This window comes from Sorex fumeus, unplaced genomic scaffold (genome assembly GCF_029834395.1).
Source record: "Sorex fumeus unplaced genomic scaffold, SorFum_2.1 ptg000061l, whole genome shotgun sequence".
Lineage (NCBI taxonomy): Eukaryota > Metazoa > Chordata > Mammalia > Eulipotyphla > Soricidae > Sorex > Sorex fumeus.
Window position 1 is genome coordinate 52,888,140 of NW_026606118.1, and position 26,624 is coordinate 52,914,763.

Here is a 26,624-nt window from a genome sequence, read left to right on the forward strand (position 1 = left end):
AGAGACATGACAAGTGGTGGCCCCTGTAGCCCAGTGAGAGGCACCAGCAAAGAAGTAACTTTTCACTATCTTAGACTTTTTAAAAATTATTCACACGGGCTGGAGCAATAGCACAGCAGGTAGGGTGTTTGCCTTGCATGTGGCTGACCCAGGTTTGATCCCCAGCATCCCATATGGTCTCCTGAGCACTGCCAGGAGTAATTCCTGAGTGCAGAGTCAGGAGTGACCCCTGTGCATCGCCAGGTGTGACCCAAAAAGCAAAAAAAAAATTACTAACAGATTATGAGGGCTGGAGCGATAACACTACGGGTAGGGCATTTGCCTTGCACGTGGCCAACCTGGGTTCGATTCCTACATCCCTCTTGGAGAGCCTGGCAAGCTACCGAGAGTATCCCACCCACAAGGCAGAGCCTGGCAAGCTCCCTATGGCATATTTGATATGCCAAAAACAGTAACAACAAGCCTCACAATGGAGACGTTTCTGGTGCCTGCTAGAGCAAATTGATGTACAACAGGAGGACAGTGCTATAGTGCTAGAGTGCATAGGTTATGTGTTTACAATGATGTTGACACCTATAGTCTTGGTGTCCACCTGACCACCAGCAAAGAGACCTGGCCCACCACACCCCACCCGTGCCTCTGTGTCACCTCCAGTACACTGGATCCAGAGTTGGTTATCAAGTGATAGTATCTGCCCTTGCTTTGTTTCCCTATACACCACCCATGAGTGAATCATCTGGTGTTGTGTCCTCTCTGTGGCTTTTTTCACTCAGCATGATGCTCTCCAGTTCCATTCAACTTGCAGTGAATGGTGTGATTTCATCTTTTCCTACAGCTGCATAGTATTTTGTTATGTATACATCACAACTTCTGTAGTCATTTGTCTATTGCTGGACATTTGGTGGCTTTCATATCCTGGCTATTTTACTTAGTACTGAAATAAATATAGGTGTGCAGATATCTCTTCGGATTTGTATTTTTGTGTTCGGAAGGTAGATTCCAAGAAGTGGAATTTTGATGGGAAGACCTAATCTTAGTTTTGTGATAAAATTCCACATTGTTTTCTACAGGACTGAAACAGCACATTCCCACCAGCAATGAATGCAAGTTCTTTTTTACTACATCTCTGCCAGCATTGGTTTTTGTCAGTATTTTTTATAAAAGCTATCTCACTGGTGATAAATGATACCTCACTGTTTGCAAAAACTCTTTCATATGCTTATGTACTTATGGTAAAAGGTAAAGGTAAAGGCCCTCCCGTTGATCGCCGATTTGCTCGAGCGGGCCCAGTAACGTCTCCATTGGAGACTTTGTTGTTACTGTGTTTGGCATATCGAATACTCTCGGTAGCTTGCCGGGCTCTCCGAGAGGGGCGGAGGAATCGAACTCGGGTCGGCCATGTTGGCCGCTTGTAAGGCGAACGCCCTACCGCTGTGCTATCGCTCCAGCATGTACTTATGGTCATGTACTTTCAACATGTACTTATGGTCTTCAACATATCCCTTTCATGGAAGTATTTGTTTATTTGCTCTCCCAAAGTTTTTTCTTTTTTTATTTATTGAATCACTATGAGAACAGTTGCAAAGCCTTCGGGTTTAAGTCTCAGTCATACAATGATCAAATACCCATCCCTTCACCAGTGCACATTTTCCACCATCAAGAACTCCAATGTACCCCCATCCTACCAACCCCCCGTCTGTGTGGCAGATGATTTACACTTTACTCTCTGCTTTGATTACATTCCTTATTTCTACAAATATTTCTACAATTCTACATTATTATTTGGAATTTTCTCCCAGCAATCAGACCTGCTGAAAAGTCATCATTAGATAGTTTGTTTTCTATTGCTGATCACAGCCACGCGATTTTGGAATTCTGAAATTTTAATAATTAAGTCTAGAGGGATTTCTGCCAAATGCCGCTGGGTTCCGAGATTCACTTGTTTGCCTCTGGGATCATGGCCATTAAGGAGCTCAATAAGTAGTCAGAGGAGCCATTCATGAGCAGCAACTCAGGGTCTCGTCGAGGCAGGGGAGAAGTCCCAAGTTTTTTTCTTTTACTTTATCATTGAAATTTGGGAGTTATTTTTATCTTCACTGTTCAGAACCTTTGCTTCTATTCAGGGGTCAAGGTACTTGAAAAGCAACATGGATAGCAAAATACCTTTCCTAATTTTAACTCTAAAAATTCTTTTCAATATTTTTTGGGGGGATGGGCTTAGACGTACAGTTTGAAAGATGAATTTGACAGGTGTAGGCACATTCAAGTCAGAAATGCAACTTGAGCCCAGGCAGAGCCCTGCAAAGTGAAGGGAAAAGTTCACCCCTACCACTGTGTGAGAATACCCTAATATATAGGCTGGAGTGATAGCACAGAGGGTAGGGAGTTTGCCTTGCATGTGGCTGACCCAGGTTTTGATTCTTCTGTCCCTCTCAGAGAGCCCAGCAAGCTGCCAAAAGCATTCCATCCGCATGGTAGAGCCTGGCAAGCTCCCCGTGGCGTACTCGATATGCCAAAAACAGTAACAACAAGTCTCACATTGGAGATGTTACTGGTGCCTGCTGGAGCAAATCGATGAACAACAGGAGGAAAGTGCTACAGTGCTATTTTGGGGGAGAGCATTTCTAGGGATGGCTAGGAATTTGAGTATTCCCTTTTTGTGACTGAAATTGTCTCTCACCCATCCCACCAAAGGGAAAAGTCAGTATTATCATGGTGTTTCTACAATCTGGCCCAATGTGCCATATTTTTGTGGCTCTGTTTACTTACTGAAAATATGACCCCTGTCCTCTCTGAGCTTATTGTCCAACTGAGACAAGAGAGGATGCCGACTGTAGAAGATGCACAAGGTCTTTCTCAGCTGATGCCTGATACAGTAAGTCCCATGGAGGGAATGGCTGAAAAAGACTGGAAGTCAGGGACCAAAAATAGTTATATTTTAAGATCAAATAGGGCACATGGCCAAGGAGATGTTTCAAAAGGCTGGAATACCAGATTTGCATGTGGGAGGCTGTAACTTGATTCCCTGCTACTACATGAACCCCTGACCCCCATGGGCATGACCCTGAACACCACCAACTTAGGATTCGTTCGTGAACACTTCGAGGTGTGTCTCAGAAAACAAAAAGCAGCACCAAGAAAAATAATGAGGCACCACAAAGGATTGTGATGAAAGCACCAACTGAGACATTTCCAGGGTACCCAGAGTTTACTCCTGGCTCTGAATTCAGGGATCACTCCTGAATGTGCTTGAGGGACCATATGCCATGCTGGGGATTAAACCAGGGTGTGCTGCATGCAAGACAAGTCCCTTAATCCCTTGTACTGCCTCTCCGGTCCGGCTAGTATGCTTTTGTTTTTGTTTTTGTTTTGTTTGGGGACCACACTTATGGTGCTCACAGCTTACTTCTGGCTTTGAGCTCACTGTTGACTGACTAGGTACACCAGGTGGGGTGTTAGGGATTGACTTCGGGTCAGTCACAATGCAAGGCAAGTCCCCTATTCACCGTACTATCTCTCCAGTCCCCACCCTGTGCCCTATTCTGAGATTATCCTTCCATCTCTACTTGTTGATAAACTCCTGGTTCTCAATTAAGTTCAGCTCAACAAATCTTTTTGCTGAGGAAGTCATCTTTAAATATTAAGGAAGATTATTTACGTTGACCTGAAAGTTGACATTTTCCAATGGTGGAAAAGTGAATTTGCCCTCTGAAATCTTCAGCAGGTTAATCTAACCTGACACAACTTACACCTCTTGTGCCATCTCAAAACCCTCTTCCTTGTCCTTGAGCTCTGCATCAGCTGGAATCGCCTTGCTCATTTCCAACCATCTCTTCACCTAGTGAACTCATCCTTTCTCTCAGGTATCTCCTCCACCATCAGATTGCTCATAACAACCATCCTGGCTCAACTTCTCACTTTGCACTGTCCTGGTATATGGTAGGGCAAGACTAGCGTCATGGTGTTGTTGAGGTTTCAACTCTAAGGCCATCTCTTTAGAGAACCATTCCTCGTTTGATAGTTGGTATTTACCTCTTCCCATGGCCATGCTGCCTACTTTCTTAGCAAACATCTGCACTTGATGACTCATGATTATTTAGTGCCAGTTATGGCAACATAGATCTCCTATTCTAGTCAGTGAATTAGCTGTAAGCAGGTGAATATTTGTGTTCGTTGAGTTTTAGGGAGAAGTCTGGTAAGGAGTGAGGGAGCTTTGAGGAAGGTTTTTTTTTTTTGATGAAAAGGGGACTCTACGTTGGCGACAAAGGGAGTGGGGAGTTATCTTTCCCCCTACTCCCACAACTTTCTCCCAATGGTTTTGGAAACAGTAAGAGGGTGCAATGTCCATAGCTATGGCAGCCACCTTGCAAGTATGAGACAACAATTCCTGGTGGAAGAGAAGGATGGAAACAACCTTTGTCCTTGAGGACACTAGGAAATGACTCAGCCTACTCTGGAAACAATCATCTATGGGCCTTTAAATAAGCAATTAATAGTCCTAGGTTTTCTCACAGAGTTACTATTACTATTACTTGTACCCAAAATAGTTTTATTGATATTCCTAACACCCTGTCTAAAGTACTGGGATCAATGAATATATACATATACATATATAACATATATAATATACAATATACATATTATGGGCTGGAGCGATAGCATAGCGGGTAGGGCGTTCGCCTTACAAGCGGCCAACATGGCTGACCCGAGTTCGATTCCTCCGCCCTTCTCGGAGAGCCCGGCAAGCTACCGAGAGTATTCGATATGCCAGACACAGTAACAACAAAGTCTCCAATGGAGACGTTACTGGGCCCGCTCGAGCAAATCGACGATCAACGGGAGGGCCTTTACTTTACTTTTACATATTATATACACATACACACAAATACATGTATATATACACATATATATATTGCTAGTCAAGTTATTATGCCTATTGGTATATTGTTAGTAAATTGTTTTTCCCCACTATGGAGTAATTAATCACTGCTATATTCCCAGCACCTGGAGCAGTGTGTGGTACTTAGTAGCAGCTTCATAAATATTAGTACCCGTTATGGCAACATAGCTGTAGCTGATCGGATGAAAGGATACTTTTGGTGGCTGACTTATAGAAGGCTGTGAGATCAGATTTAGATTTGCTTATTTTTAGTCTCTTTCAACATGTAAAATAAAAAGTAAACTGTCATGCACTCGGTAATTAATAAATGTCTGGTAAATAAATTAGCGGTTCAGACTTCTTTCTTTCCATTTAGGGTAGAACGCCTAGGCATTCAACATTAGACACCTCTGCACAGGATTTTCTTTTCTTTTTGGGTCACACCCGCCAATGCTCAGGGGTTGCTCCTTGCTCTGCACTCAGGAATCACTCCTGGTGGTGCTCAGGGGATGACATGGGGTGCCAAGGATTGAACCCGGATCAGCCATGTGCAAGGCAAGCACCTTACCTACTGCATTATCTCTCTGGTCCCTGCACAGGAATTTTGAACTGTTGTTTCTTGAGAGTTGAGCTGACATGAGAATCTTAAGATTGTCTTCAACCCACAAAAGAGCTTAGAAATTGTCCTTCTAGGATTTCCAGAGAAGTCTTTTCAGTGATAGAGAGCTGACACTCGAGGAGGCAATGCTTACAATCATGTTGCAATTCTACTATTCTGTGAGTAGACCTGGATAGGTCTCACTGTGACTGGCAGCTATTTTCAAGCTGCTGCCTATTCATCTTTCATTCTTTTAGCATGAAATCAATGTTATTTATTTTTAATTGATGCACTGTGATTTACAATATTGTGATAGGACGTCAGGCATACAGTGTTCCAACTCCACATTCTCCATCAGAGTATGCTTCCTTCAACCATTATCTCAGAATCCTCTCAACAACCAAACTCACCCACATCCCATTTCCCCAATGTGATAAGCTCACTTCTGTAAACCAGTTCTCAGGTTGTTCCCTTTAGTCATTTGTTATTCCCTTATCATTTTTTTATATCTCCCCACACAAGAGTGATCATTCTCTGTCCCTCTCTGGCTAGTTTCATTCAGCATAATACTTTCCAGATCATCATTATAGTGGCAAATTGCATGTGTTGGTATTTTTTATGACTGAGTAGTATTCCATTATTAACCATAGTTTTTTTATCCAGTCATCTGTTCTTGGACACTTGTATTGTTTTCATATTTTGACTTTTTTTAATAGTATTACCATTAACATAGTAAAATAAAAATGTTTTGGAATACAGTTTTGAGGATCTTGGGTATAGATGCCAAGAAATGGAATTGCTAAGTCATATGGATGCTCAATTCTCAGTTGTTTAGAAGTGTTCATAATATTTTCCGAAAAGTTTGAACCAATCAACATCCCCATTGGTAGTAGATGAGGGTTTTTTTCCACAATTGATGACAACACTGGCTGCTTTTGTTCTTTGTGATGTGTGCCAGTCTCACTGGTATGAGATAATATCTCATGGTTGTTTTGATTTGCATTTTTCTGATGATAAGTGATGCAGAGCAGTTTTTTAGGCCTGCTAGTCATCTGTATGTCTTCTTTGAGAAAGTTTCTGTTTATCTCTTCTTCCCATTTTTTAATATGATCAATTTTTCTTTCTTGTTAAGTTTTATAAGTGCTTTATATATTTTGAATATTAAACCCTTCTCACGTGGGCAAATATTTTCTCCCGGTCTGTGAAATGTCTTATTCTGCTCTTCATTTATGAAGAAGCTTCTTAATTTGATGTCATCCATTTATTTATTTTTGCTCCCATTTGCTTGGCTAATGATCATCTTATCTTTGAAACCCAAGTCAGAAAAAAAAGATTTTTGTCTGGACACAGCAGCTAAACTGAACACAAATGAGATTACCATATTTCCCTGATTCTAAGAAGACTTGGATTATAAAATACCCTTTGAGAGATGGTCCAGAGGGTAAGGTGTTTGCCTTACATACAACCAACCCAGACATGATCCCTGCACACAGAGATCCTTGAGCATACAGAGCCAAGGAGTAATCCCTAAGCATAAGAAGGTGTGGTCCAGAAATCCAAAAGTAAGTGTATAAATGCCACCCACACGAGTTTTAAAGCTATTGAATAATACCAGAATGCATTCCAATTTCAATGATGCTTCTTTCTGTTGATAAGTTAAAAAATATGATTGTTTTGCTTTAAAATAATTCATAGGACTGGGGGAGTGGCTCAGTAGTAAAGCATTTGCTTTATATATGTGAGGCCCTGGGTTTAATTTCTGGCAGTACAAAAGGAAAAAAAAGGAAAGGAAATAAAATAACAACTGTATTCAGTGGACTGTGGTGGAGGATGTTGCCACTCTGATTAGGGTAACAATGCACCCCTAAAACATAACCACTTTTACACTTGTGCAATGGATGTTGCCTCATGAAAGTAAACTTCTAAAAGATTTACATAATTTAAAATCGATAACTAAAAACAAAATAATAAATACAGAATTCCACAGCCTTCCACGCTATTGACCCATCCAGCTGTGATTCATGGGCAGCCTTGTTTTTCCACAATCCTGGATGACTAATGACAAATGTTCACTCTCTTCAAACCAATGTCACAACTTCTCCCAGGTCCTGGCATCTGATGACCTCACACATTGTAGAGAAAATAGAAACCAGTCCATGAGAATGCCATCCCTTTCTCATCTTCAAACCCACCCTGCCCTTCCCCAATAGATAGTTCCACTTCTCTCTACTCCCTTACAGAAGTCTTGCCAAAGGGGGCTGGAGCAATAGCACAGGTGGTAGGGCATTTGCCTTGCATGCTGCTGACCTGGGTTCGATTCCCAGCATCCCATATGGTCCCCCCAAGCAATGCTGGGAGTAATTCCTGAGTGCAGAGTCAGGAGTAACCCCTGTGCATCGCCGGGTGTGACCCAAAAAGAAAAAAAAAAGAAGTGGCCATCTTTACAGCATACAGCAACAAAGAACACTGCTGGAGGGCACCACAACTCCTGGAGAATGCTCCAGGTCCCAAACAGCCGATCTCACTGGGAGATCCCAGATGGAGTAGGTGCCGCATCCTGCCTTCTCCCGATGGAACCCCAGTGACCATGAGTCTCTACAACCATAGCTCGAGCATGTGGGAACCAGGACTTTTTTTCCAAACCACACGGCCGCATAAGCGGCCACGCAACATCTCCTTATATATACAAAGTGATCAATGGAAAGTAAATCATCCAACGTTTCTCCCTGAAAATCAGGCTTAACTCTTTTGCAAACCACAACACCCAATAAGAGAGAGAGAACAAAAGGGAATGCCCTGCCACAGAGGCAGGGTGGGATGGGGGGCATGGGAGGAGGGAGGAATACTGGGATCCGTGGTGGTGGAAAATGAGCACTGGTGGAGGGAAGGGTATTCGAAATAAAATAAATAAATAAATAAATAATTTTTAAAAAATAAGTGTTGCCAAAGCCTCTTTCATGGAAAGGATGGGTGGATAACGAGTAAAGGAATTGATAATTTGGTGAAGAATAGACTCAGACCTTTAGCGATAAAGGTAATATCTCTAGAGACTGATTTATAATGATGCACACCTGAAATATATAGATGGTTATAATACCATGCGACTTAAGTCATTTTTTGGGTGGTGGTGTCAGGCATTGGACTCAAGGACCCTATGTGAATAATATGTAAGATACGTCCTGAGCTCCTCAATAGAATGTTAACAAAACAAAACCCAAAGCATGTTCCCCTTTGCAGAAAGTTCCCATTTTCTTAGACTGCTCAGCTTCCCTATTTACTACTCCCTCAGCCTCACCCTTTACCTTAGATCATCCCAATTAACATTAAAATAAGCCCAGGTGCCTTCTTTCATTACCAGGTATAACAGAGGAGGTGAGAGATAGTTCAGAGGGTGGGGAGATACAGTACCGCTGGTAAGGCACTTGCCTTGCACACGACTGACCCTGGTTCGATCCCTGGCATCCCATATAATTCCCCAAGCACCACAAGAAGTAATTCCATCAGGAGTTATCCTGTTATTCGTCAATTGCCTCGAGCAGGCCCCAGTAATGTCTCCTTCTGAGATTTTTAAGAAAAGTGCCATATTCAAGGCTCTTTCAGAGTTAGGAGAATGAGACCCTTCATTGTTACTGGTATTTGGCATATTGGGTACGCCACGGGGAGTTCGCCAGACTCTGCCATGTGGGCAGGTTACATTCGGTAGCCTACCAGTTTGTCCAAAGTAGGAATGAGATGATAAGATGTCGCTTCCGGGAGCTGAGTGTGATAACCTCTGCATCCTGGCCATTGTTGGGGTTACACGGCAGTTGGTGGATGTAACTGTCTAGCTACTGGCAGGTGCAGTCCCAAACCGTGCAGGTTTGGAGATCTCAGCCCCGGGTCCCACACACCTAGGTTCCTCTGCCAGTTCTTTTATGCATGAGGCTCATACAAGTGTGTGGAGAGTGGTCCCAGCATGGCCTTGGCTGGGGCCCGGAGGTCTTCAGCTGTTGGGCCCTGGTGGGGACAGTCAGGCACAGGGTAGGAGACTCTTCCTTGTTCTCTCCCGGGAGCTGAGTGTGATAATCTCTGGATCCTGGCTGTTGTTGGGGTTACACAGCAGTTGGTGGGTGTAACTGTCTAGCTACTGGCAGGTCCAGTCCCAAACCGTGCAGGTTTGGAGATCTCAGCCCCGGGTCCCACACACCTGGGTTCCTCTGCCAGTTCTTTTATGCATGAGGCTCATTCAAGTGTGTGGAGAGTGGTCCCAGCATGGCCTTGGCTGGGGCCCGGAGGTCTTCAGCTGTTGGGCCCTGATGGGGACAGTCAGGCACAGGGTAGGAGATTCTGCCATAAGGAGTAATTTTTTAAAAATTTTTATTAGTGAGACACCATGAGGTACAGTTGCAGACTTACAAAGTTTTGTGCTTGGGTTTCAATTATACAACGATCAAATACCCATCCCTCCCTCCACCAGCGCCCAATTCCCACCACCACGGATCCCAGTATCCCTCCCACCCCCATCCCTCCCATCCCCATCCCATTCTGCCTCTGTGGCAGGGCATTCCCTTTTGTTCTCTCTCTCCTTTTGGGTGTTGTGGTTTGCAAAAAAGGCATTGAGTGGCAATCATGTTTGGTCTATAGTCTACTTTCAGCATGCTTAGAGTAGAATCAAGAGTAACCCTGAACATTGTCAGGTGTGACCCAAGAAACAAATAGGTACAACAGATACTCCTCTAGCCCCTTATTCTTTTGGGAGGTGGCCATACCCAGCACTTCTCAGAGGATACTTCTGGCTTTATGATCAGGAGTCTTTCCTGGCCAGTGTTTGGAGGGGATCAAGCAATGCAGGGATTCAACTGGTGTTGGTGCCTTACCTTTTTTCACTAACTTTCTGGCCCCCTATCCTTTTTTTTTCCCTCTGGCATTTTAGATCACATTCAGCAATGCTCGGAGGTTACTTCTGTCTGGCTTTACACTCAAGAATTACTCCAGGCAGTTCTCTGGGGACCATGTGGATGCTGGGGATTTTATTCCCCCAGAAAAGCAAGAGCAGTACACACACTGTAAATTTTGGGATCTGAACACAATGGCCACCATAACTTTAGCTATTATTGAATGAACATTGCTTCAATGTGGTCAGTCTTCTGGACTCTAGGGCTAATGGCAGGGGAGAAGGGAGGGAGAGAAAAGTTGCCACACAACTAAAGTGGGGAACACCACTATGAGCGACCCTTGAGCACAGTGCCAGAAAGAGCCTGAGGTACCAGGTGAGGTATGGCTCATTATCCCCTGTACACACATTTACACTCCCCACCCCAAAGCACACAGAGCTACTGTGGACAACAAGGTTTCTGTAAGCTTTCTGAATATCCAAGAATTGTTTTTTTAAACCCAGGCATTATTAAATTCAAGATTTTGGAAGGCTCCAGGAAAGTCTTGACATTTACTTAAAAATCTAAAGGGATTTGATATGATACAAGTGCAACACAATAAAACTTGGATTTCAAAGATAAGATCAAACAATTCCCTTTTGATACATCAACTGCCCAAATGACTACTGGGAAATGTTTTGATCAAGTAAAGGGAAGCCTGTTTGGTCGACTGCCTCATGTGGTAAGATAACACCACCTGGACAATCTTTTTTTTTTTGGTGGAGTGAGTCTTACCTGACTGATGATGCACTGAACTTACTGCTAGCTCTGTCAGGTTGCATTACCAAGGATCGAATCCAGACTTCCCACTTGCAAAGCATTTGCTCGGCCCATTGTTCCAACTCTCTGGCCCCCACCGTGACAGCGTTAAGGGAAGGATATTGACAATTCCCCGAGGCCTTAAAAAAAATTAGAGGGCCTGGATGGAAATGGGAAGGTTTTATGATATTATCACTGAAGTAGATGAACTCAAAAGCAAGCGTATTTAACCAGTCTGGATGAACAAATTGTTACTGGTTTGGAGTTCCCCTTGCTGCAGCTGCTACTGCATGGCAGGGATTGAACCCAGGATCTTTCACTTATGATCCCACACATCCTGGCCCACAAACTGCTACTTTTTTGATAATAAGACACTTGACAGGTTCAACTTTTATCTTCCAGGACCAGATATTCCCCAGAGACCAAGCACCTGAGCTGCATTTGCTTACTGTGGGTATTATTTTACATCCGGCAGGAAGAAATACTCAACCCCAGTATTGTTTGACAGAAGAACAGGAAAGTAGATTGGTTTGAATTCACCGTCACCAGAAAAATGCATTTGTCCCGTTCCAAGAACACCCTCACAGTCTTCATTTACATCCCCCCTCCTTTGCCCACTCGCTGCCTTTTTTCTCAACTTCATTGTTTAGGGAGTCAACAATCCCATTTTTTTCCCATCTTAATCTCTAACTAGGCTTTTAGGCTTAGCTTTGATCAGCAGGGAATCTTATGCTCATTCTTTTACATTGTTTGCCTACTATAAACTCAGAAAACTGGCCAGCTTTAAAAGTCAGGTTTCTGGAATGGTTCCTGATGTGAATTGCTCCCAAGGATAATGTTTCCTTTTTCACGCCTAGAATTGTCTTGAGTAACTGTTACATATGATCAGTATACTCACACAGTACATGCACTCCAGCATGACTTGGAAGTTTTAAGATGTGGGGAGTGTAAATTGCTACAATTTGTTTCTAGGACTTTGGCCACACATATCAGTAGCTCTTAAAATGTTCATAAGACACTACAGGAGGAAAGGTACTTGCTTTGCAACCCCAGGACCTCAAAAGGTCCCCTGAGGGCTGGAGAGATAGCACTGCGGGTAAGGCGTTTGCCTTGCACACGGCAGACTCGGGTTCGGTTCCCAGCATCCCATATGGTCCCCTAAGCACTGCCAGGAGTGATTACTGAGTGCAAAGCCAGGAGTAACCCCTGTGCATCACCAGGTGTGACCCAAAAAGCAAAAAAAAAAAAAAAAAGGTCCCTTGAGCACCAGTAGGCCAAGAATAGTCCCTGAGCAGGTGTGGCTCACATCCTCCAACCCATGCAAATGTTCAGACCAGCCAGGGATGGAGCTCTGTGGTACTTGCCTTGCATACTGAGGTTCTGTGTTTAACCCTGCACTCCCCTCCCCCCACATAGACACACGTTTTTATCTTAACTCAGCTGATATACTATTTTTAGACATTATCTTAAGATGATGAGAAGGACCCAAGTAATCATGTAAAAGCCTACTTATCTCAAAGCAAGTTATAATTCACGGTCACAGTCACGGTCACCCCGTTGTTCATCGATTTGCTCGAGCGGGCCCAGTAATGTTTCCATTGGAGACTTTTTTGTTACTGTGTTTGGCATATCGAATACATCACAGGTAGCTTGCCAGGCTCTGCCGTGAGGGCGAGATACTCTCGGTAGCTTGCCGGGCCCTCCGAGAGGGGCGGAGGAATCGAACTCGGGTCAGCCATGTTGGCTGCGTGCAAGGCAAATGCCCTACCGCTGTGCTATCTATACAAATGTTCAACAATAAGTAGTTGGTACAATACGTTATAGTATGATGAGCAGTGGAAGATTATATAGCACGCAAATTCATCTTTGGAGGAATATGCAACAATATGGAAAAACGCAACGAAATGTTAAAATATGCAAAAATATTTTAAGAATTCTTATACATAGAATCTGTGCCAAGTCCCTGGAAGAACAAACAACAAACACCGTCCATTGTTCATCAGTTTGCTCGAGCAGGCCCAGTAACGTCTCCATTGTGAGACTTGTTGTTACTGTTTTTGGCATATTTAATACATCACGGGTAGCTTGCCAGGCTTTGCCATGCAGGCGAGATACTCTCGGTAGCTTGCCATGCTCTCCAAGAGGGGTGGAGGAATCAAACTCGGGTCAACCATGTCGGCCAGGTGCAAAGCAAACGCCTTACCCGCTGTGCTATTGCTCCAGCCCTATTATGACATCTTATTATCTCATTCCTACTTTGGACAAACTGGCAGGCTACCGAATGTAGCCTGCCCACACGGCAGAGTCTGGCAAACTCCCCTTGGCGTACCCAATATGCCAAATACCAGTAACAATGATGGGTCTCATTCTCCTAAAGAGCCTTGAATATAATCTCAGGGCTAGGGTGAAGGAGATGTTACTGGGGCCTGCTTGAGGCAATCGACGATTAACAGGATGATTTGTGATTTGTGATACATAGAAAACTGAAACAATACAAAAAAATTTATGCTTTAACGTTTTCTCATTTTGGGCGGGCTGGAGTGATAGTACAGCAGGTAGGGAGTTTGCTTTGCACGTAAACGACCCAGGTTCAAACCCCAGCATCCCATATGGTCCCCCAAGTACCGTCAGGAGCAATTCCTCAGGAGCAACCCCTGAGCATTGCTGGGTGTGACCCCAAAAGCAAAAAAAATTTTTTTTCTCTTTTTAGTGAGCTTATTGAAAACTTTTGTATTTCCACAGCTAAAATATTTTAAGAATACATCATAACTATCAAAACATTGATTGAAATTCTTTTATAAATTAGATGTCATGTCAAACATGTTGCATTTCTTAGCTTGCCTTTTCTTGACAAGGCATAGTTTTTCAGTTTTTGTTGTTGTTGTTTTGGGGTTACATCTGACAGTGCTCAAGACTTACTCTATCTTAGCATATTTTCATTTTTATGTATTACCCGAAAGAGAACAGTGCAGCGTCTCCTGCCTCCACACCTGGCTGTCCTCACTGGGGCCCCTTGGAGGAGGGTGGGTTGAGTTTCCCTCCCCACCCCAAGCAGAGCCCCGGCAGCTGAAGACCTCAGGTTCCAGACACAGCCATGCTTAAGATCACTCTCCACACATTCGGACGAGCCTCATGCATGAAGAAACAGGCAGAGGAACCCAGGTGTGCGGGACCCGGGACTAAGATCTCCAAGCCTGCTCAGATCGGTACTGGGCCTCCTCCACCCAGATACATCTTCCAGTATGTAGGCGTTACACCCACCAACTGCCCCCTGGCGCCGTGTAATCCCATCAATGGCCAAGACCCAGAGACTATAAAACCCAGCTCCCAGAAACATCTTATTATCTAGTTCTTACTCTGAAGAACCTGGCAGGCTACCAAAAGTATCCTGCCCACACCGCAGAGTCTGGCATATTCAATAAGCCAAAAACCAGTAACAATGATGGGTCTCACTCTCTTGACACTGAAAGAGCCTCGAATGTGGCACTTTCTAAGATCTCAGGGCTAGGACGAAGGAAACATTACTGATGCCTACTCGAGGCAATCAATGAACAACAGGATGACAGTGACGGTGACAATATTACTGGGACAGAATCCAGAGCCTTGCACTTACAAAGTGTGTGCTCTACCTCTGAGTTACATCCTCAGCCCCAATAAAAGTATTTTTAACATGGGAGCCAGAGATGTGGTTTAAGTGGTAGCTCACTGCCTTTCCTTTGTGAGGTCCTAGTTCAGTCCCAATTCCCTAGCACTGCCGGGTGTGGCTCTGGTGCCCTCTAACCAGAACCAGACATGAGTACCATCAGCAGTGATGCAATTCTCCCCCACCCTCACCTGTCCCAATTTTTTTAAGTAAAAAAAAAGGCAAATTAGAATAACCATCATCATTCAAGATTCAGTTCAGAAAAGTAGAGCAAATATTTGAATGAATGCAGCGTGAAGTGCATGACTGTAGGGAATGAGAAACAGATACTTCTGTTGGAAGTACAGCAACTGTAAGCTGTCACCCCAAATCCCAACCTGCAGCGACAAAGCCTGTGGTTGCCAAGAGCTCACTGCAGGTCCTAAACTCTGCACAAAGCTCCTCTCGGCAAGCCCCAAAGGACAGGAGAGAAGCACTTACAAAAGAAACCGTGCCTGAGGAAATCCAAGGAGCATATTCAAACTAGTGATTCCCAACATAGCTGGCTCAGCATGCCAACGCAAGAGTGTGAGGCTTCCTGAGAACTGCAGTCAGCTCAGCGGCCCCTCATTCATCTTCCACTGAGACTGCAAGCTAGTGGCCTCCTCTGCTTCCTCGTTCTTCCTTCAGCCTCTAGGAAACTGGAATTCTAGAATATGAGCTTCCCATAAACCATGAAAAAATATAAAATAAATGCAAGATAACATGAAAATTGACAAATGCAAAAAGTAATGCCAAAAGTGATAATACTATTTAAGCTTCTACTTACTAAGATGGAACTTCCCATTTGGGGCAGCAGAATGCTAGATGAAAAGGAGCCTCTAACCAGTTCAGCTGCCTACTGCATATGAAACACTGTGTAAGGGGTTTTTGTTCTTTTGTTTTTGATGCGGGAGGGTCATGGAGATTACAAAGAATTTGTATACTTGGCACAGTCCCAACTCTGACCTGAGCCTTTTTAAATCAGCTACTATTCATCCAGAGGATGGTTTGTTGAAAACTTAAGTACCTCTGGGAAAACAAAATTAAAAAACAAAAACAAACTTTCTCTCACTTGCTCTCTCAAAGTGTTTCCAACACAGTACCAGAAAGAAGGGGAGAGTGTGACCATGGCAGAGGCAGAGGAGGCTAGGATAGAGGAATATTTCCATCTGATTGGGAGCAGAGAGCCCCAGCTAGGCACAATCATGGCTTCCCTCCCCACACAGTGTCCACATTTGAAACCCAAAACCTCATGAATAGGCAGCTTCCATAAAGAGTGAGGTCAGGACCATGGGTGGGGAGATTAGCCTGCACTTGCCAAGGAATCACGATGATACTCAAGAATGGAATAAGGGGTGAAACAATCAAGAGAGACATGACTGCAGTTTGTGACATATAATGCAGTATAGTGGAGTCTCCACCCTCTGTGGTGGGCTTTGACGATGCACAAAGTGGACCAGGTCCGCCTCTAGAAAGTGGGAGAGAAAAGGAAACAAGTTCTCTCCTAGAGTCTCTAGAAAGAAACTTGAGCTAATACCTAGATTTAACTTAGTGAAATAGGTTATGGAGGTTAGCAAACTTCCTTCGGAGACAGCCATGTTACTTTAATGCAGAGTCAGGACCATAAATCGTAACAGCAAAAAATAAGTATGTCATCAAATGGGTGTTAGTTGTCAGTATCTTTGCCAACAGGATCCATAAATCCATTGCTTTCATTAGGGAACCTTCGAGAACTGTTAGAAATACTTTGGATGGAGAAAGTGTGCAATCAAAGCCTCATTAGCGGATCTTTGGAGGGGAACCAGGAGTAGGAATCAGCATGATGCCATAAAAAATTTGGCAGGATGAGCAGCACCTCAGTGGACACTGGACAGGAATCGTGGAGCAGATGAGAAAATACTGCACGGGGGGGGGGGGGTGAGGGGGTGGAGGTGGGGTCAGTAAAGGCAAGGAACAGCCCTCAGACAAGGGGTCTCACCTTCACCTGTGCTAAGAAGCATCCAATACCCCATCTATTCCCAAGATATCACCTGAGAACAAATGCAGGGCCTTTGAGTGGGAATGAAACAGCCTGAGCAAACTATTTTGACGGCACTTAAAATTCTTATATGTAAACCAGATGAGATTGTTGCCTCTGAATGAAAATTCTTTTTTGCTTCTGCCATCATCGGGAGGAAGGGGATTTAGATCACGATGAACCCAAGAGCACACGTGAGGCCCTGAGTTTGGTCCCCAACACTGCACGACATCTCTCCCAAACAACATGGGCTGTGGCCCTCTTGATCTCCAATTGATTGCTTGGAATGGTGCCCAGGGTTGCAGCATTACTGGCTGTGAGGCCTATGTATTTTTTTAAAGCATTTGTTATTTTATAGACATAGCAGTGAACTAAAACAAATATTCTCCATTTCCCCCCCTCTCCCCACCATAACATGGCCATCTTGGTGAGCTTATGGAATTGCCCCTTTGTGTATTGAATACTCTCCTGCATTTGCCATTTTCCTCATATTCCAAAACTTTTTTGGTCTTGGGGGCCACACCCGGTGACGCTCAGGGGTTACTTCTGACTCTACGCTCAGGAATTACTTCTGAAGGTGCTCAGGGGACCACATGAGATGCCAGGGATTAAACCTGGGTCACCCGCATGCATGGCAAGCACCCTACCTGCTGTACTCTCTCTCTCTGGCTCCATAGTCGAGAGCCTTTAGTATTTATTACCAGGAATCATGACCACAAGGCCTAGGGGGCTAGAACATATGGGAACCCTCGGTTTGACCCCTACCCCCCCAGCACTCCCTGGTCTCCTGAGCAGCCCTGAGAGTAAGTCCCTTACTCTATCACATTGCCAACTGTGATAGATCTTATTTGAAAATAGCTCATAAATATAAGAAAATATAATCTGTGGTGGTCACTTGATCAGAAGAGCCAGGCCAAGTTTTTAGGCCAGTTTTTACCAACTGACAACCACTGAAGGTCTCGCTTCTCCATGGAGTACACAGCAGATAGCTGGATGTTTCACTGGTTGCTGAAAAGAGCTGTACTGGGTATCATCCTAGTGTTGCACTTGAGAAATCTCCCAATGGGTCATGTACCTTCTGGTGCACAACCATTCACTGCACCTGCGACTGCATAGCCCCATCGCACAAGACATTTTATACCTCAGAGGGAGAGAAAAGTGAATCTCGTAAGAATTTGAGCTGTGGGTGCTGGAACAATAGCTCAGCAGGTAGGGCATTTGCCTTGCACGTGCCCAACCCGGGTTTGATCCCCAGCATCCTATATGGTCCCCTGAGCACCGCCAGGGGTAATTCCTGAATGCAGAGCCAGGAGTAACGTCTGTGCATCTTCAGGTGTGACCCAAAAAGAAAAAAAAAAAAGAATTTGAGCTGAAAATGGTTGTACTTTTTCAGACTTGGTCAGATAAAAAGCCGGTACACACAGAATACCAAGAATTCCCCTGCCCTGAGTTTAACAACAGGTTTCAACTGTGTGGACCACACTGCATTCTTGGAGAGAAGATCCAAATGGCGTAATGAGATTCCTTACCAGAATCTTTTGAAAAAGCCTGCAACACAAGGTGACCTTGTTTCTGACCATATAGTGGGATTCATTCTCACAAGGTTGATAGAAAAAGGCACAGTCCCAAAAAGCAGGAGGACAGCGGCTAAAAACCCAGGGAAGGTAAGGAAAAAGGCCAGGTGCGGGGAAGGGTTAACTCCCAATCAGTCCAAGGGGAGCGCAAGATGGTTTTGTTGTTGAAAAGCAGGAAAAGCGTATATTCAGCTCAGAGTCCCCTTTCTCTGATGGCATAGCAAGAGGGTCCTTTGATTTTATAGGTAAGGAATCAACAAGGAACGTTTTGGTAAATTCACAATTGCTGAGTTTTTAAAATCGTATCAGTAGCCTGATGAGGGAAGTACAATGTTTGTTTCTGTTCTGGGGGATTTCAGGAATTGGTGCCCTCTAATAATTTCATGCTGCTACAAGGTGCCAGGAACTGAGTTTTGACTGCCATCTGGTGGTCACTGAGTATCATTCAGAAAGCTAAGCGAGTTAGTCCTTTTTATCTCTGCTCAAAATGTTTACAAAGATAGAAAACCACCTTAAGTAAAGAACGCTCCTTAAAATCTTACCTGTGACCATGTCATAGAGAAATATAAACACATTGGGACTACTGGACATGGATTTTACTATTTAGACTCCCTTGTGGATGTAAAATCTGACACTCAGAGGTAACAGAAAATTACAATGGACCAAGATCATACTATCTTTATATAACTACAACACGATCCGACTGTTGGAAGTTATATAAAGGTAGTGTAAGACTTAAGAGCACAGGCACTGGGCTGGAGACAGTTCCAAAGCTGAGCACAAGCTCTGCCTGAAGGCGGCCTGGGTTTGAGCACCAGCACTGCCACGAACCCCGAGCTAAGAGCAGCCCCAGCAGCATGAGGGGAGGCTCTGAAAACAACAGAAGAAACAAGGCACGTGGTCTTCAATATCCAGCCATCAGGAGTCTTGTCCAGCTCCATTCCTGTTAACTGAGTGGCCTTAGCCCAATTACACAACCTCTCTGAGCCTATTTTCTCACGTGAAAGATGACAGATTTGTCACATCAAATTGAGACACATCCATCTAGCTTAACTAGATTACTTGAAACAGTACCAGTCACTGACAGATGCCTATCTTTTCTAATTTAGTTTAAATACTGTTTTCACTGGTTTATCACGATACTCTGTAATTTCAAGGGTTATCTCCATTGCACCACCAAAGTTCCGATACAACCTCCACCATCAAATGACCCTTTCTTCTCACTCCTGTTTCCTCTAATTATCACCAGTGTCAATGAACTGGAGCACGTGGTCTGCATGTAAGGCTCAGGGCTTGGTTCCACCATCACCATAAGTGTCCCAGGACAGCTCAAGCAACAACAGGTGTGGAAAAAATACCCCCCTCCCCAACACACACACCTAATCCCCTTTAAGATAGTATTTTTTGAAAGAATGTTTGTGTTCCTCAGTATGTTAGCAGAACTCTTCACAGAAGCCAAGGTCTAGAAACAAACCCAAGTTTTCAAGAGACAGTGGATAAAGAAGAAAAAGTGAAAGAGGGCTTTTTCTTCAGCTACGAAGAAAAAGTGAAATCCAGAGCTGGAGAGACAGAATAGCAGAAAGGGTGTCTGCCTTGGACATGGCTGACCTCTGGCACCCCAGGTGGTTCCCGAGCTCCCAGGATTAATCCTTGAGCACAGAGCCAGGAGTAAAAGATAAGCACCTCCATTATGACAAAAAAAAAACCCCTGCAATTAACTGCTATATGGAAAGAACTGGAGGCTACGCTGAGTGAAGTCAGTCTGCCAGAGAGAGACAGATACAGAATTACCTCTCTCTTATTTGGAAAACTAATAAACATGGTAAAGGAATTTTAAAAAGCCAACAGTGAGGGCTGGAGCGACAGTGGGTAGTTTGCTTGCTTTGCACACAGCAGACAAGGGTTCGATCCCCGGCATCCCACATGGTCTCCTGAGCACTACCAGGCCTAATTCCTGAGTGCAGAGCCAGGAGGAACCTGGGCATCGCCGGGTGTGGCCCAAAAGGGAAAAAAAAAAAGCCAACAGGAACAGCACCTTTCATTCAGCAGAATGTGGATACTAGCACTCTGAGGCAAAACATTGCTATTATTCTGAGATCAGCACCAGGAGGATTACTCCATAGCTTAGAGGCCAGCCGGGCATTCTAGGGGAAAGGGCAGCTCAGATAGAGAAGGGAGTACCAAATAAAGGGTGTTTGGAGGATCCTCCCAGGAGGGGAGGGGAGATGTTGAAAGTAGACTATGGACTGAACATGTTTGCCACTCAATGCGTCTTTTGCAGACCACAACACCCCAAAGGAGAGAGAGAGCACAAGGGATTGCCCTGCCACAGAGGCAGGGGGGGATGGAGGGGATGGGGGTGGGGGGGATATTATCCATGGTGGTGGAAAATGGGCACTGGTGGAGGGATGGGTATTTGATCATTGTATAATTGAAACCCAAGCACAAAAAATTGTTAAAAAAATATTGCTATAAATGAATAAAAGAAAAATAAAGGCATTTTGAATTTAACGCAGAACTCTTAGAAGCATGATTCTAACAGCTGTTAGGAAATAATTTAGTCCTATCAACATAAATCCTTAAAAAGGCAGAAAATAAAAATGAGTAAAGAAAAAAGAGATCACATCTTTTGACATGTGTTTTACTGATTGATCCGCTAAACAACTATTGTCCAATCAAGCTAGGGACCATACATGGTTATTTTAGGTAATCTGTCTTGAAGTATGATCCACAAGGTTGAAACTACTTCCACAATAATCCTGACTTAAGTTTGTTTTTTATTTTGGTGTTCCCCACCGCCTTCCCCAGTAAACAGTCAAACTTATTTGTGAAAGCTAGTGGGTGGGCTGGAGCGATAGCACAGCAGTAGGGCGTTTGCCTTGCACGCAGCCAACATGGCCGACCCGGATTCCTCCTCCCCTTTCGGAGAGCCCGGTAAGCTACCCAGAGTATCTCGCCCGCATGGCAGAGCCTGGCAAGCCACCCGTGATGTATTCGATATGCCAAACACAGTAACAACAAAGTCTCACAATGGAGACATTACTGGGCCCGCTCGAGCAAATCTATGTACGAGAGTATAGTGACTCAGCATAGCACTGGCCCCATAGTAGAAGTAGTGGGTAGAACTGTGTATGCACAAACCAAACTCATTGCATTCCCACTCCCCCTTAGGAAATGTCCCCACCAGTCCCTGCTTGACCAGCATGGTTTAATTTGTTCTCAGCTCATATAATGCATTAGGGTGAAGAATTTTTTTTTGAGGGGGGGCCAGGGGGATGTGTACATGCTTAGTGGTACTCAGAAACGGGGGGACCATATGCGGTGTCAGGATTCAAATGTGGTTGCGGTCATGTTTCTTTCATTTGAAAAAGTCAAAGCAATTTAATTTTCACCAAACTCTGCAGCAAGTGAATTTAATATGCCCAAAATAACCAATAGTGACACTTCTGGCAATGCTATTCTTTATTATTAATGCTGACGAAGATGCATGCTTTTTAACAGCACCTGTAAACAAGTGTGTGATGGTCAAGATTTTTCAGTTTCCCCATATCTGCTTATCACTATAATTATTATTCTATGGAGTGTTGGAACACCAGCTGCATTACATGATAGTTACTGAAGGCGAATCAGGCTAAAATGGGTAAAATTTTATGATTAAAAATATTTATAGCAGCAACTTTTGAAAGATGATTTTATTCAATCAAGTCATTGCACTTGGTCACTTTATTGCTACAGGAAAACAAGGCCTTCACACTTTAACACTTCTCATTTCTGATTTTAACTGATTGTCATTCTGTTCATACATTTCAAATTCAAATGCAAGCATATAAATGTTTATCAACAAATCTAAAGAGCACTTGAGTACGTTTCTCAGATCACAGTAAGAAGCATTAAAAAAAAGAGAGAGAATCTTATACCATTCTCTTCCTGTCTTAACTTGTATAAAGAGGTAACAGCTTTAGTCTTAGTGGTCAGAAAAATGAACAGATGAACCCACAGACAAATACTCCTAATACCGAAATAAAACAAAAAAATCAGGAATGTTGGTTTCAAACAAAAGGCGAATTTGAACAATACATTCACTAATAGTTTGGCAATGGCAGACTTCTTGCTCGTCACCGCTAGTCTGTCATTTATGCTCCCTCACAAGAAAAGAATCAATGATTTACACCCAAACAAAGAATATTATTGTTATTACACACCATTCTGAGATAAGAATTTTATGACTCTGACATTAAATTTCCCCTATCAAGAGCAAATACTGTTAAACTGCTAGATTAAGTAATCACTTTCCCCCTTACATGAGTTTGGTTTTCTTTACTATTTGGTCAAAGGCAAAAAATATACAGTACTTCAATTACCTTTCTAGCTTAAGGGATTTACAAATACACTGAATGTGTTTGGGCACTCGTGACTATCTTTGGTTTTATGCGTGAGAAAATATGGCAGAACTTTCAGGTTCAGAAGAACCTAAAATCTACTGGAATCCGCCATGCCCCTACCCCCCAACCATTTATTAGCAGGGCTCCCTCAAGGATGGTTGGTTTTTTTTTAAATACACTGTTGAATTTCTACCTAAGGAGCTTCATTCAAAGAAAATAAAATATAATTTTTTTAAAGTCCTTTACAAACATTAGAGGGTCAGGGATATAACTCAGTGGCAGAGAAATTTTGCAAGCGTCTGTGAGGCACCGGGGTATAACCCACAACACCTTAAAAAAAAAGGAAGAAAAAAAAAACAGGAGGAAAAGATTTGGTTCAACAGTGACCTAACTATCATAAGAGATCAAGGAGGTAAATTTTTGTTTTTGTCTTTTTGTCAGTAACCATGACAGACCCCAAGGTTCTCCAAATTCAAGGCAGATGCTCTACTCTAAGCTATGTCTCTAGCCCAAGAACGCAAACAATTTAAAGAGTCACACTTTACATACTAAATGCACAACCAGGCTTCCCACAAAATGCTTAAGTGTGAAAATTGAGCATACAAATTTTATTAGAATTCTGTTAGCTTCTCCTTCAGTACTTTTATTTGAAACATGAGAAAAATTCATCGACAGCCGAATTCAGTACTCTAAGATTTAAACTTAAAGGGAAAATTTTGATTCTGTGAGGAAAATAAAATGAAGGAAGAGTTGGTATTCAAAAAGTGAAAGTCATCTGCTATGATAAAGCTTCAACCGTAATTTCTTTCATATTGAAGTAAAATTTTTCACTGTTTAATAGAATCCACATTTTAGACATGTTATCTACAGCTAGGGCGTTTAAAAATATCTAACTGTTCCTAAATAATGAGAAAAAAAAACTGTTAGTTTATCCATTTTGTGATAATGCATTTTTAACATGGTCTACTACATCTAGCTTGAAAGAAACTCTTTATAAATGTGGTACCTGAGTGACAGTCCAAAGATCTCCAGAATGGAAAACCTGAGTTCCTTACCTTGATCAAAGTATGAAAACTCAAAATGAAGTTTTTTTAAATTTGAGCTTAGCTTTCCAAATGCCATTAAAACAAAAACCAGAGGAAGGGGCGTGAAGAACTAAATCCTAAGATCGTAAAATGAGTAATACTTAAAACCTGTAAGATAAGCAGGAAAGTACAGCAATAAGGCTGGTGTTTGCATATCCGATGTGCTGTACCTTCAGGCACAAGTTAAGTTAAGGGTTAAGTATTTGAAATTTTTAGTTTCTAGGACCTGATGAATTTAAAGTATTTTAAATTCATATTTTCCCAAAAGTATTTTACAAATCCATTTTAACTAAATTCCTTTTACGAATCCTATAGTGCAAGCAATATAAAATACTTTTAAAGTTGAAATTATTTTTTAATTTAATTAGATATACATGGCTGTGTAATCTGGTTTATAGCTAGGAATCTCCTATTCCATCACCCACAGTATAAACAGCACTACAAACAAACAGGCACAACAGTGTAATCCTGGGTAAGAAGCTAAAAGTAAAAATATATATATGTACGCATATATGTGTGTGTGTGTGTACATATACACACAAAGTTTATATTCTGTATGTATTACGGGAGAAAGTAGTGACTCTACTTACTATAAAGCTATCTTTGTCCTCTCAAATAGTACATTTTACAGATTATTTGTAAAGATATCACCATATTTATAGCACAGATCTCTTTAAAAATAATACTACAAGTTTCAATAAAAAAAATATTGTGAACTTTCCTTTTTATACACTCAGTAGTATTTCCAAGCAAACTAAAACAAACAAAAAAATTGCAATCCCAGCACATAAGAAGTAAGGCCTCTGTTTTTCATATTGGCAAAACAATATATATATATATTTTAAAAAATCCACCCTCCCCCACTTTTCTATAGATATCATAGTTCATATATTCATATTTATTATAACATCAGTATTTGTTATTTTTAAGTATTAAGTCAGTTGAAGTTCATAGTGTTCCTCTGGAAGTCCCTCGATCATTAAGAACACTGGGCTCATATCACTTCAAGAAGGAAGAACTGTTTTCTTCAGCTTCTCAATTTCCACCTAAAACACAAAAATTAAATTCAGTAACAAATAAATTTTTAATAGCACTGCACGACACTGTTCTCCCGTTGTTCATCAATTTGCTTGAGCAGGCCCAGTAATGTCTCCATTGCTAATTTTGCTGATAAAAAATGAATCAAGGGGTTGGAGCCATAGCAGGTAGCTTATTTACCTTGTACACAAGCTGGCCCGAGTTCGATCCCAGCACCCCAAATAGTCCCCTGTGCCCTAGGAGTGATCCAAGAGTGCAGAGCCTGGAGTATGCACTGAGCAATGCCAGGTGTGGACCAACCACACCACTCACTCTCCCACCCACCGAAAAAGTGGAATCAAGGGGCTGGAGAGACAGTACAGTGGTTGAGGTGCTTGTCTTGCATGCTGCTGACCCAAGTTCGATCTCTGGTAATCCACCAGGCCCCAGATCTCACTAGGAGTGATCCCTGAATTCAGAACTAAGAATTAGTCCTGAACGCAGCCTGGTGTAGCCCCAGAATAACAAACAAATAAAAAACAAACTCAATTCAAAAAATTTCTCCAAAAATGAAACAAATACTTGTTTTATTAGCCTCAAAATTTTCATGACAACTTTTGTTTGGGGGGCATACCTAGCAGTGCTCCCAGCAGTGCTCAGGGAATCGTAGGTGCTAGGGATTCAACCCTGCAAAATGTGCATTCCACCCAGGATCTTTCTCTCGGGCCCTTCATGACAAATCTAACACTGCACTGCTTCTTCTTTTACATACCTTAACTGATTCTCACATACGAAATGCATATATATATATATATATATATATACACACATATACACACATATACATATATATATATACACACACACATATATATATATAAAATGTAAGGTTAAAACCGTTTTTAAGGATTTACAAATGGTGAAGTAGAGGAAGGAGTTAGGAGTTGTTATGTTGGCCTTATTTTTTATGGAATCAGGGATTAGACCACACCCAAAGCACTGTGAGAGACATGAGTTATACTATCCAGTCCTAAGAAACATTTAAAAAAATTTCTTAATTTCTTCTACATACATGTATGTATCATGTAACATTTATTAATTCAACAAACATATCACCTATTGAAAATTATAAGCAAAGATGAAGCATATATAATAAAAATCACCCACCCAAGTCCTCATTTAAAATTTCTCCCCAACCTTTTGCCAACTGTGCCTTCAGTCTCTGCTCCCCCTTCTGACTCTGTTCCCTTTCTATTAATCCCGAACCTGGTCCTCCAGTTTGCCCCCCTCGTTTCCATGCTGTCATGAACCCCTGCCTCCTTCCCTTCTGATGATGCAATTTTCATCTGACATCCCCGTGAACTCTCCCAGGGGGGTTACTATGCTGGTTGGGAAGTACTGGTCCAAAAGAGAGGCAAAATAATCAATAACATAAGAGAGGAATGATAGTAAACAAAGTTACTCATCTCCTCCAAAACTAATACTTTGGAACAAGAAAACATTACCTTTGGTCAGAGGAACTGGTATTAACTTAATGATGTACTGGTGGTTGTTTAAGAAGATAGTTGGAGAGCTTGAGGGTAAGAAAATGAGGCAAAAATGGCAATCTCAGAAAGTACAAAGTAGAAATTCAGACAAATTAATTGTAAAGTGCAACCGAGGATAAGCAAGTGAAGAAAGAAAAATACACTAAGACCAGGATACAAAAGACTTAACGTGCCACGTAGTAAGTTTGA

At 42.6% G+C, this 26,624-nt stretch overlaps 1 protein-coding gene across 1 annotated transcript in view; it reads right to left on the minus strand.

The window, feature by feature from the left end:
* Positions 1 to 22,112: 22,112 nt before the first annotated feature.
* Positions 22,113 to 26,624, minus strand: part of CD2AP (CD2 associated protein) — a 142,987-nt gene continuing 138,475 nt past the window's right edge. Inside the window, exon 18 of the mRNA XM_056126263.1 lies at positions 22,113 to 24,917. Coding sequence (XP_055982238.1) covers positions 24,876 to 24,917 — 42 coding nt within the window. The 3' untranslated portion in view covers positions 22,113 to 24,875. The remainder of the gene's footprint in view (positions 24,918 to 26,624) is intronic.